Below are 13,806 nucleotides of genomic sequence, written 5' to 3'. Positions count from 1 at the left end.
AGCCTTTTATTTAATGTATCACACAGTCTAATTACGCTAAATGTAAATCTTAGCTTTCACATATGTGCCAAATTAGGTATAACCTAATTTTTATAATGGTCCAGGAATTTAAAGTAGAGCGAAAAACTATACTTTCTATAAAATTACAGTTTTAATGTCATTATGCAGAGAAAAGAATGTATGTGCTAAACGACATTGCTAAAGTTTGCTAATTTTAATGATCTAAATTGGATACCCTTGTGCCTCTGTGTAGCTCATGAAGAGAGGGCCCCATGAATGGTAAAAATCTCTATAGTGTAATTCACACAACTCTAAAATGAGATATTTTCCGGAGATGGTGAACTTTTCATATTAAACTTTATATGCTTGTTTCGTATACCATTGACTACATGTGTGTCTGATTTTTACTGGTGCTCAACTCTATCTCGTTAATTGTTATATTTTATGCTAACTCTCTGAATCGTGAAACACCTGTCTCTTAACTTTGGGCCACAGTCAAATGTTGCCAAAAGAGCATTTGAGTTCCCAAGTACCAATTCACCAGGCGCCTCCACTGCACAGTACTGAATTGACGATACGTGCAAAATTTACTTTCAACAATTTTATGGGGTTCATAAAAAAAAAATCTCACTGTGCGATTTGTTTACTCCATCCGCATGTGTTTCTTTTTAACAATTTCACCCTCCATCCCCATTCTTTTATAGTTCCATTCTATTTATTTCCCCAATACAATGTGATTCTCATGTATTTCCCCCCTAGAGTCTTGTCGTTTTACATGTCTTGCAATTCTTCCTCAAACTATTTTTGGGAAAATTTGATCTGCTGAATTTTCAATATGATGCTCTTGTAGATTATTATAGAGAGTGAGGTAAAGAAATAAGTACAGGAAATAATGGTACAAAAAGAACGCAAATGGAATTTTTCTGAAAGCAACATCGCACATTTTGTACATTTTTATTGTTTTTTTTCTGGTCTTTTCTATACGAAAAATTCTGAGAATAGAATATTTCTACTCAAATACGAGTACTTACAATATTCCATTTTGGAGTTCCTAGGTCTTCCCATCCAATATTGTGGATAATTGCCCAAGTTTAATCGCAAACTTGACTCAGCAGTCACTCACTTAATGCTGCTGAATGGATTGAACTTTGGCGAAAACCCAACATTAGAACATATTGCGTGTTACATCAAAGTAAATATATATTTCATGAATGACTGTTGTGAATAACTTGACTTGGTAATTGAGGGTGCAGGATGAGGAAGAGAAAAGAAAACAAACAGAAAAAGAGACGTATAATTTAATTGTGATGAAAATAGTAAACTTTCGAATGTCGCATGTCACGCTAATGATTATTTTTAAGTTTCACAACAACCCCCTCTAAAACTTCTGTAATCAATGTATGCTGTATACCAGCAATTGAAATCATCATGGGGAGTTGAACCTAACATCATTGATATCATCCTTCATACACTAAGCTCTAAATTGCACGCAACCTTGAATTATGAGCATTCATTATAATTCTACATGCGACGGCATTTCCTTATCCTCGATTTAGGTATATGATATAGAACTCTTGATTGAATGAAGATTTTCTACCCCCCTATTCGATTAATTTATTTCCTTAACATTGTGATTATCTCAGTTTACATGTTTTGTCCCTTAACTATCTCATCTCGAAGGCATTTAGTAAGCAAACATCATGGTACAAATATTGTTGATGTTCAAGTAAATTATTAAATAATGAGACGTCCTGAAAGTCAATACGATGTTGTTATCCAAATACTACTATTGTAAATTGCTAAGAATTTAAATAGTCTCTGCGTAAATATATATAAAATTATATTTCTATGTTTTTTCGTTCATATTTGACCATTTCCTACACAAAATAGGAAGTTATTCTGGCCTTAACCTTCATGTATATAAGTGAAGTTCTAACATAAAATCAATGGCAAAGGAAATTTGCAAAATACTCGAGTTCACAAGAGTTCAAGCGTTTGTAATATTCAATCTTTTCTTTGCTAAAAGTTTAACGCGTGTACTGATTTATAAATAATTTAAATTGGCTCACAAATAATACCATGCACCTCCCCAAAGAATTGGTATGATTTTTTAAATTCATAAATTTTGAGTGATGAAAAAATCTATAATTGCATAAACAAATCAATTACCAATTTATTACCTTTTAAAGTCGATTCTGAATTATGAGGAAATCGAAGAATTTTTACGATTACTTAATATTAGGCAAAGTTATGACAAAATATGTGTTTTTGAAGATTATATAATTCTTTATATTACTACTGATAAGAAATTAGTGGAAATCACTTATATACTTTATTTGGCCAGAATGCCCCGCCCCGTATTGAACGGATAAGTCTATCCGAAAATTCTAACTCCATAGCTAGATTTTATAACCTAGAAACTGGTTTCACGAAGAAGGCATATAATGTAGCATAATTAAAAATAAAAACCATAAACATTGCATCAAACTTACAAGTTTGAATATTATGAAAAAGATTTCAGAAATGTTTTATGACTTAAATATTTTACTAAAAGCATAAACTTGAAATATGCAAAACGACAAATTTACGTGTGAAGGGAATAAAGGGATATGTAAAAACTGAGTGATAAAGGAAGAGTACCAGCGATCGGAAGTGTTCCTCGGATCGACAGGTTAATACCACATTGTTGTTCCAAATTAAATGATTTTTTTTAAAAATTATTATCTACTTTTTACCATTTAACTCTCACAAGAATGCAGTGAATTAACTCAGATTTAATTTATATAACAAATTTTCCCTGTAACACCTGATTAAATTCCTGACGATCCGAGGTACAGCGTGCAAGTTTGCAATTACACATATTTTTTATTAATTTATTGTAAAAATTAAAAATTTAAAAGCACAGATATAGTAAAGGGGGTCATTAATGTATCCATTAGCATACATAAAAATACCAAGTAGTGTTTTGAGGACTGTATTTTCAACTAAATATCGAGTATGTCTCGTAACATTCCGATCCGGGGTACTCTTCCTTTATCAATTATTTATATATCGAATATTGACCTAAGGAGTAGAAAACTTATCTATACACGTTATCAAGTTACACTCAGAAAAATAATCGAGTAAAACTTACTCGAATCGATGTCGAATTGACTCTTTTTCGTTGTGATATTCGATTAACTATATTTTAGAGTTGATTTTACTTCAATTTAGGTGTTATATTCGGAAGAGTTGTTTTAAATTTTTTTTCCTAAAATTTACATGACAAAAGATTGTAAATAACTTTTTAAGACTGAAAATAACTCGTTTTAAGAGTTATAATAACTCGTTCCAAGAGTTAAAAAACATCTTTTGCGGAGCTAAAATAACACTTTCAAATCCCAAAATGGATAGATTTTGCAATTTTATGTTTTTTTTTATTTTATCATTTTCTTTATGAATATTTTCTTGATCTCAACTTCCCTATATTTCGAGCGAAATATCACGTATGATGCACGCACATGTCTTCAAGAAACACTGCGCTGTTAGGCATATTTCTAGTTTATGTTCCATATGAACTTGTCAACTTAGACCCAATGTTCTTATCTGTTATCGTTAGGCTTCTAGATCTTATGACGGGTAGTCATAAATGTACGGCACAGATGAACAGACCTACGTAAGTTTTCACAAACATAGCGTAAATTATATATTGTAATATGACAGCCTAGATTCTAATTATAAAAATGATTAAACGTTTAAGGTTGAGTCCAAAAGTCATCCATCATTTAGAAAATAAGTTGTGATACCCATACTTCTAAAAGCAAAAAGCAAACGGTCATATAGAATTACATTTGATTTTATGACTTAGTGACTACTAGATGGGAAAAAATATTTTTTATTGATGAATGCTTGTATATTTTAGAATTCACAAAAGCGCTGAATTTGAGACAAAGAAACTTCAGAAATTGGTACGGGCTTTAGACCTTTAGCCGTATTGCTTAACTTCTCTAAATTCTTATCAATGAATATTTTTTAAAAGAATTTGACTTAGAATGGGTATTAATGATAAATGATCCTAGATCATAAAAAAGGTAATAAAATTTCTTCATATATATAGCAGTTTGATGCCTTCGGGAACTGGGAAAAAACCTTTAGTCCAGAAGATCGCTTTACAAAACTAATGTTCATTTATTGATGCTATAAGAATTGGGTACTACATACATAGTTTATATAACTTTGCCCAAAAGCTTTATAAATTTTTAACGCATTTCCGTGTCATTCGACATGTCTCTTTTCGATCAGTTAATGATTAATACGTATTATACCATATTTCACAATTTCGTAAATCGTTCACTCCTGGTGAATTATTCACAAAATTTAAAGAAATCATACCCTTCTTTATTTCATTATAACCATCTCATCGTGGATAATAAATAATAAAAAAAAATTGTATTATAATCAAAAATTTACTATTGTCATGATAGTCATATTCGATAAATTCTATGATACAATGCCATTTTGTATAAAAATGAAAAACAACCTCATTTATATGGGATATGGTAAATATTTTGCTATTTTTTTCGGTCCGGCCAAATGTGTGATAAACACAATTATGTAACTTTTTCCAAAACATTGAATTCGAAAAATTTTTACATCAAAATTTAAACCTTGGGGAGTAGGGTGCGAAGATGTACGTACATGTGAAAAATAGTTTTTTTTTATCGATGACGACGTCGATTCCTTTCCATGCTATTTCATTTCAAAATACAGCTTTTCAAGAAAAAATCTTTGCTGAAAATCTTTTTATGTTTATAGGGATAAATTTTAGAAATAGTAGTACAATTTATTTTAAGTCGCCTTAGAGTATAGTAGAATGAAAGCGTTAGTTCATTGCTCTTTTTTCGAATTTGACTAATAAAACTGGACAAACATTGGAATAGAATATTCACTAAAACTTTATATTCACAATATTTTGCGAAAATGTGTTTATTTGGTAGGGGGAATGATGGTCGATTATAAGTCGAATTCAATGAATTGTATGATATGCATATATTGCTCTTTCTTGGAGTTCGAGCAATAAAAGAGTGAAATTTATTTAAATTGCCTGAAAGGGAAATGAGGTTAAGCAATTTGAAGTCACGTTGCTAAAATCTCCTTTGTTTATGCTGCCAGATTTTTAAGGGATTCAACACTTTTTGGGTTGCCGTACGGTACATTATATTTTAAATATTTAATTGGACAAAAAAGTTGGTTAAATAGAGTTTTGTATACAATACGGAACCCAAGATAAATATTTCAGATTGTATCCCAGATATATGGAATGCTCTTAATGATTGTAATATTACTTCCATATATTTAATTTTCAATATAATAGAAATATGATGAAATGATGATGATTACTACAAAATTAACTACTCTTGCTCTTGAATCATGGAGTACCAAATGCAATGTATAATGACAATTACATACAAAAAGGACATTATTTATTGTAATGTTGCAAACGTTTAAATATGTTATAATAAATCATTGAGTTATTTCATTAGTGACTATTTTACGTATGAGAATTAATTACATGTCACAAGTTCATAGTGTGTATATGTGTGATTATTCCAAATTGGCTTATTAAGATAAAAGTTTTGCAGATAAGATAGCTGTTTAGACGAGAAATGCTTTAACGTTTTGCATCCAATTTGCTCATAAATGTTTTTAACACTTGCGGGTGTGGGGAAATTGCAGTCAATGTTACCACTATCATTAAGCAATCTCATCATTTAGATGTTTGTAGTGTGAGAGAAAGGAGAGAAAACTCACAAGTTGAGGATGCAAATTTGGTTTGTAGATAGGGCACATACAGAGTGCACACAAGCATTTCCGCGGTTTCTTCTTAACCTCCATTCACTGCTCTTTTTGACTAAAACTTGGGAAAATGTCACTGGTGGATGGAACTGATATGTATAAGGATACATTAGCACCCAGAAATGGATTTATGTGGCAGGAACTTTGCCGCACAATCTCTCAGCACCGCACGACCAAAAATTATCTCATGGGTAAATACAGTAAATAGCAAACGTCGATGGTGCTTTGCACTACATGGTGTCGTTCACGATAATAAAGTTTAGGAGACCAACACAAGATTTGTGTTGATGATGAAAAACCACCCGCAGACATTTAAAAAGTATATTCTATACTTTAACAATGAGATTTTAAACTTTTCGAGATAGAAGTGTTGTATATAGTGTCTTGTAAAATGTTTGAAGCTTTTGGATATTTCCTCCACTAGAACGTAATATGCAATGTTATATCATTTAAGATTTATTACTAAATTAGGTTCTAAAAGGTCATTAATCTATTGTGTAGAGCTTTCAATACGCCTAAAATTGTAAATTACCTCTAGACTAGCTTCTTGGAACACTGAAGCCACATGCTAACCGCAGACTACCATTGACTAACATGAACTAAATTGCCTTCATTCTACTTCTACTTTACAATAAGGAATATGACGTTCAGCTTGAATATTTTAACTAATTTCCATTATAATCGTAAATTAATATGATTGCAAATAGCACTCTGGATAACAAGAATGTTCGTAACAAATATGTTAGAATTTCAAAACCCGCATATATTTTTGAGGTAACAGCTTCAATCGTAATTTCTTGAAAATTGTACCTTAAAATGCAGAAATTGAACGGCCAACAAGAACAAGAGTAAATGTGCTAAACATTGTGTTGACCACAAAATTCAAAATTAAATTCCATTTTACTGCGGTCGATTATTATAAATATATGTGGTTAAGTATTTTGCTTCCTAGAGAATATGCACACTTACTATATATATAATATTATTGAACAAGGATTTTATCTGCTCTCCTTTTTATTAGAATAAACATCGTTAAATGTTATATCAAAAACGCTATCGCGGCTGAAAAAGACCTGTAGTCTTGTATGTATTCATATTCAGTCTTTTTCAGGCTATTGTGTCGATTCTATTCATTTATTTTTACCTCTGGGGTATAATGAGAAAAGAGTACCAATGGAGAAAATGCTTTGTTGAGTGCTTGCTCTTCTGGGATTGTCTTCAATTATTAATTTAAATGAGTAGGAGAAGTGGATCACCTTAGAATTGGGCAGCTTTTGAAATTAGGCTTTTTTCTCTTACTTCTTAAAATGGAACTGGATCTTCCCCCCTTACCAAGGTTTTAGGCCTTGAGGCCTATTTTAACTAAAATCCGAGATAGGAGATTCGATATAAAATTACCTATGTTTTCAAAAATACCTATCCATCAATCAATAAAATTTTTCTATCATCTGGTAAAAATAAATAAATAAATAAATAAATAAGGGCCCCGGTCAAAATCCCGAAAGCCAAAATCCCGAACGCCAAAATCCCGGAAGCCAAAATTCCGAAAGCCAAAAATCCGAATAGGCCAAAATTCCGAAAGCCAAAATCCTGAATTCTTAAAAGTGTCATAGCTACTCTTACGATTGCACCCGCGCTTGCTGGAGGCAAAGAGAAATCTTCTGTGTCTTGGAAAATCATTCTGAACATTTTCCCAGATATAATTTCATCCCTTTCACGATTTTGAACATTCGGGATTTTGGCTTTCGGGATTTTGACCTTTTCGGGATTTTGGCGTTCGGAATTTTGGCTTTCGGAATTTTGGCTGCCACCGATAAATAACATATAAGATTGGAACTTACATATCATTAGCCGTGTTACAAACTAAATTGCATTATGATAGGTTTTAGTTCTATTTACAAATAGGAGAAAAAAAAGTCTGATTTATAAGGTGCCCCAATTCAAAGGTGCCCTACTTCCCCTTAAGAAAGTCTTTACAATCTCAGCTTCTGTGGTCCTAGATAAAATCCAACCTCGACAGATCGGGCACAAACATTTATACACACATTTTGACACTCTTAGATCCCATATTATAATTTAGTATTTATATATTTTGATGTAATGCACAGATTTTCACATTTTCAAAAAATGAAAAAAAATATGGGCCACTAGTGATATAATCATCCCGAAAGGCTTAAAGGTTTATCTAATGCAGTTCACTTAATTTCACAGATTTAGAATTCTAGTTTAGGCTTCGCTATTAAAGCTTAGTACCTCAATGAGATATTACACTGCTTTCTACGCCTTCTACGCATTGTTCTAATTTTTTTTATTTAGGTACTTACTATTCTCACGCAATAATGTAATACTTCAAAATATGTAGAAGTTCTATTGGAGTTTCCATAATTTAATAATGATGTTAAAATTTGATCATTTCATTATTTATTTTAGCAAATTGTCTTTTATTCCAACCTCCTTCCTTTCGCTTTTGGTTTTATAATAGGTCAAGCACCTGTTACGACCGGAAGGTGCAATTTCGGAAACATATACAGATAGCTGTACTCCAGTCCAGACACTTCTTAACTCTACTTGTGAGTGATATAGGAATCAGGTTTCCTATAACTATTGGGTGTACAAAAAAGTTCTCGCTGTTTTTTTTTCGTGAAAATTCAAGTTTTATTAAAGAACTACTCATCACTCGTCATCGTCATTTTAAACTTTATGAAGAAATATGTTGTTAACACTTTTCCAAAACAAAATGTACTTTCAATTACAATCTATTAATAGAGAATCATTATGACGTTGGTTACAAATACCGACAAAAAGTACAGTCTTTGACAGCATCATCTATCTGTGAACAGCGAGGATTTTTTTGTACTCCTAATAATAAACTTTAATTCGCAAATTTTATAAAAATTAATAATTTTTATAGTTATTATTCACTAATTTTTATGTAGCGCTTCTTTTTTTTTATTCGCTAAAATATCGTTTTCTTATTTTTTTTATTCGCTAAAAAATCGTGAGAAAAGATGGTCGTCAATTTGGTACCAAAAAGATTCTTCATGCTGTCGTACCACTGATCCGATACCATGTCGTATTGCTAATGCAAAGCAAAGCAAAAAAATATCTGTTTTGTAAATATTTCCTATCACAATTTTGATTGAAAAGTGATCAAAACAAACTTTTCTTTATATTTATTTATTTTTGCAAAGAGGCTATTTTAATTTACGGATATTAGAACAATTAAGTGAGACCTCATTTACTTACAAAACTTATGGCGAGGGGGAGCAGGGTATCTTCCAAAAGTTCTAATCGTTATCTCACACCATTAAGCTTGTATTTCTATATTTACATTTATATAGAGCTGTAGCACGAACTCTTGTGAATACGAAAACTTGGTGAATATTCTACTCTCTTTATTGTTTTTAGTTTCAATTGTTAAATCATTGAAAGCTCAGAATAAAAAAAAAACATTATCAATAATATGGATAAAAATAATCAAAACATTTTATATAAATAAATCAACATCTTGGGAGATTTCTCCCATGGGAAAAATTATTATTATTTAATCTAAGATATTAGGCTTTAATGGAAATACCTGCCTCATTGGTCCATGTCAATGACAGACATGGTCGAGATGGTAAATTTATATTTTATGATGTTGTTTTGGCACGAAGTAACGTTAAATTCTTGGAGATATTATCTTGACATCTTGCAAATTTAATGAAAGTTTTAGTTGATTTGGGGAGTGGATTAATGTCAAGCAAGGATGTTGTCAGGGTTATGAGCCATCCCTTATACTTTCATCTGCAAAACTGTTGAAAATTGTTCGCTTCAAATTTTCCTCATTCACCACTCTATTTTCGACCACTTTTCAACAGTACTTGAATAAAGGATATGGTTAGTGGGGGGACGGGACATGAAAGAGCGATTTTCATGTATGATAAAAGGGAGTGTGTAATTACTGGATGTACTCTATCGAAATATTACCCATTGAAGTGGGGCTCACGTGAATTGAAAGCAACAATTTTTCACAAGTGCATTTTTTATCACAATGTCACATCAACATGATACATATAATATATAAATTGGTTGGCTTTTTCCCACAAAATTGTTAAGGGTGAAATATCATAGGTCGATTAATTTCCAATACGAGAGTCGTATCATTTAATCGGAAGAACGTCATTATATCATGTACGGAAGAATCCGAGTGCACATTAACTTAATAAATTGCATTCGGTGTCCAAAACGGCAATGTTTTTAACCAATTGAAATTTTCAATTTATGTTTTTTTTTTGGCTGTGTCATAAAAGAAAATCTGTTGTTGATACGCGCGGAAACAATTTATCAAAATATTGCGAAGGTTATTCGGTAAATGGAGCTTCTGCCAAATTGCAATATAAGAGAAAGTATTGAGAATTCGGTGTGCCAAAATTGAAATATAAAATGAAAAAAAAATCGATTACAAATTCGTATAAATCATACAAGCTGATAAAATATTTTATTTTATTCGTAACTCTTTCCGTATTCTAAATCGTTATTCATGTAATATCAATTTTCTTGCGTTATGTCCATATATTATTTCTATAGAAATATTGTATTCTACTGCTACTGCACAGCTTGTGATTATGCGGCTTAATATAGAAAATGTACATCCAGCAGAAAATTCCCAAAGGACATATACTGAGTGAAAAAGTAAGCGCATATTCTTTGGAAGATTATGCATTTTTCACGATCTAAATGATTATAAAGAAGAGCCTGTAAGATGCCAGGAAAAATTATGATGTTGTTGGATGATGATGTCTTTAAATATTTAAGACTTGTCTTATATCCTAGTACACGCAAATGTCTCACAATGGAACAATAATTACTGTACTAACGGAAAGTGACATTAGCCTTTTATGGAGCAATAACTTAAATGAAGATCCAACCTCATATAATTTCTGCGATTTATTAATGTAATTCTTAAATAAAGAAATTTAATCATTTTTTTGGAAAATTAGGGTAAATGTCCTAATTTAAAACCATTTCCAGACGGTTTAACTTTGACAGAAGATTCAACACATTAAGTTCATATTTTTTCTGAAGAGAATTACATAAATTTACTCATTGACTCTTCTAGAATGTTACTGTTTAGTGTAAATTCTTTAGATATAATTTGAAAACTTCTAAATACAAGAAAAATACGCGAACGTAAAATGCTTCTATTGGAAACAATTTAATCCAAATGGAGACAAGGGAAAGTTTCTAATTGGAGACAAACAGTGTAACAATTAGAAAATCTCTCCAAAAAAAAATATATTTCCGGAGTTTCGTATTGAATCATTTGCAGACACTTCAGAAAAATCCTTTTTGTTCACGAAATAGGTAATTATTTCATTTGAAAACTTCACGTTCTGTTAACAATAAAGATTAGCACATAATTTAACTAAAATTAGCCAGAAATATGACATAAATGTTAAACAAAATCAATAAACAACAGTCTCCTCATTGTGTTTTTCATTGGAAAATATGATCGATCGATGAAAAATTCGATGGTGAAAAGGTACACAAGGGTACACATTTAATTTTTCTGAGAAATTATCAAATCAAAATTTGTGAATATGAATGGATTTTCGCTTTATTTGGAGCAAAATTAACTAAATAATGAAACTGTGGTATAGAAACGATATAAATATAATAATTTAGTACTGTATTTATCGTGAAAACAATGACGTTTCCATTTGGAGTAGCGAAAAATTTCCATTTGGAGCAGGTTTTGAATTAGCTTAATTTACCCTATATGAATTAGTTCGACTCTAGAACAGATTTTATTTTGGCAATGCTAATTTCATTTTCAGATTTTTTTTTTAAAATAAATATTGGATAGGTGTAGGCTCGGACTTCATTCGGAGTCATGATGGTAGAGTACTCGATCTATATGATGATCCTACCGCTTTAGGCCACCAGGAATTTTTTCGCGTTAAAGGTGTTTGAATTGTACCCAGTGAGCTTCACTGAACATGATTTCCACGGGGCATGGGACTGACAATCCCATCCCTGTATAAGAAAACAAATAATAATGGATGTCCTGAATTCTCCTTGCGATAAGGCCTTGTTCCGCTATGGAACATTGTGCTACTATTATTAATGTTAGCAGAAATAGGCTCTAACTCATTAAATAAGTAGTATAATAAATATGATTTTTTTATCAAACATTTTTTACAACATTCTCTGGCAGCTAGACATTTAATAGTAAAAAGGATCTTATTCTTATTCTCTCTAATTTTTGAAAATAATAAAATTGTAAAAAAAACTAGTTTTATCTTATAGAGGCTGCAATTTCTTAATTTAATCTAATTTATTAGCCAATATGAAATAAGTAGTAGGAATTATATTGAAGACTATGATTATGAAATCGCATTAATTTGTATGCAAAAGCCAGAAATTTTTGAAGTTGTAGTGAAGGGAAAATTTAAGTTACGCCAAAACAAATAAAAGATTTTATATTTTTAGTCAATAAAATCAGTAATAAAAGGACAATACCTTTGCTAAAATTATAATGAATAGGTGCTTAAAAAATGTATGTTTTCTGTTGTGATGTTATTGTATCGTTCAAAAATTAATTCGTGGGCGCCTAATGAATAACAAGAAATGAGAAATATTTACGTTCAGTGCCTATGCCTCCAGAATTAAGTCAATCTAAAGAAATTTCTGGATAATGATATTCAAAGTCATATATTAGTCAAATTCAAATAATAATAAAAAAATACAATAATAATTTTATTCATTCATTTAAGTTGAATTAAAACTTTTGAAAATAGAATTGAAAATAAATACTTTCGATCTTTATCATTTGGAATGCGCTTAGTTGACTGGTTTTATTATACCGTATAATAAAAACAATTCGAATTACAGAAAATCTATTATGTATGAAGCATAAAAACAATATACCCATGTGAGTTGTATAAAAACTCGTTTAATATATAGAAAAACGTGTATTTGACTTTAATCAATTTCAAGGGATAATAAATGTGAATTGTTGAATCGATAAGGTCTATAGGAAATTTCTGAGAAGCAATTAGATCTCATATAAGAATAATTTTCTAACAAATTGATTTTTCAATACTTTCACAGATAAAACAAAACCACTTATATCCTGAAAGATATCTCATCTTCTCATTCAATTTGATTGAAATTGTTTTCAATTTGCTCTTGTGTAATGGAAAGTATCAAGATGTACAATTGACTTCCTAAAAAGTATTTTTATTGAAAAGAAAATGGTTTAACTTTTTTACATTACAATTATTTACACAGGATACGAGATGACTGTTTTATTTCCCAGATTCTTGACAATTTCTTCAGATAAATTAGCGCATTCAATATTAAGAGACGTATCCTTCGTTTTGGCATAATAAATTGAATGTTTAAAGATAATACTCGTTGGATATATAAAAATTTACTTTTTTCTCTTTTTCTTCTTCGTATAAAAACAAATCACTTCAAATCGATTTTGCATGTACGACGCTCCACAAAATCAGATCCACCAAAAAAGGTTACCACCCAAAATTTCAATTATTTGTGGCAATCTGAGACAAAGTGAAAGCTGAAGCCGCATATAATTAATGTCCTTAAACGCACCATTGCGTTCCTCTCTCTATAGTTAATGTACAATGGTAAGTGTTAGTTTACTTACCTACTAGCAGGAATATAAGGTCTGAAACCGCTAAACTAAATAAGTAGTAATTGGTTGCGGTGTGCATTGATGAATGTCTCACAATGACGACACAGACAATCACATTTCCTATTACTCCTGTGACGAAAATCGCGATGAATAGAATGCTGACCTGCAAAATTTTAATTTAATTATATTTTACTCACATAGAGTTTCATTCAGCGACCTAATTTGCATGATAATGTGTCTCTAGGGAAATCTAGAAGCACTTCCGTTCATGTGAAAGCTAAAAATTACACCATTTAAACTGAAAATTTAACCCTTTAATCTTACAAGGG

General features: G+C 30.8%; 1 protein-coding gene across 9 annotated transcripts in view; it reads right to left on the bottom strand.

Annotated features, from left to right (window-relative positions):
• LOC129808126 (neuropeptides capa receptor) overlaps nt 1-13,806 on the bottom strand; it is an 86,967-nt gene that overhangs the window by 51,436 nt on the left and 21,725 nt on the right. For all 9 annotated transcript variants that reach the window (XM_055857936.1, XM_055857880.1, XM_055857897.1 and 6 more), the window contains exon 3: nt 13,490-13,640. In XM_055857936.1, the coding sequence (XP_055713911.1) occupies nt 13,490-13,640 (151 nt within the window). The remainder of the gene's footprint in view (nt 1-13,489; nt 13,641-13,806) is intronic.

Source organism: Phlebotomus papatasi, chromosome 1, assembly GCF_024763615.1.
Source record: "Phlebotomus papatasi isolate M1 chromosome 1, Ppap_2.1, whole genome shotgun sequence".
Taxonomy (NCBI): domain Eukaryota; kingdom Metazoa; phylum Arthropoda; class Insecta; order Diptera; family Psychodidae; genus Phlebotomus; species Phlebotomus papatasi.
This window is presented reverse-complemented; position numbering and strand designations above follow the sequence as displayed.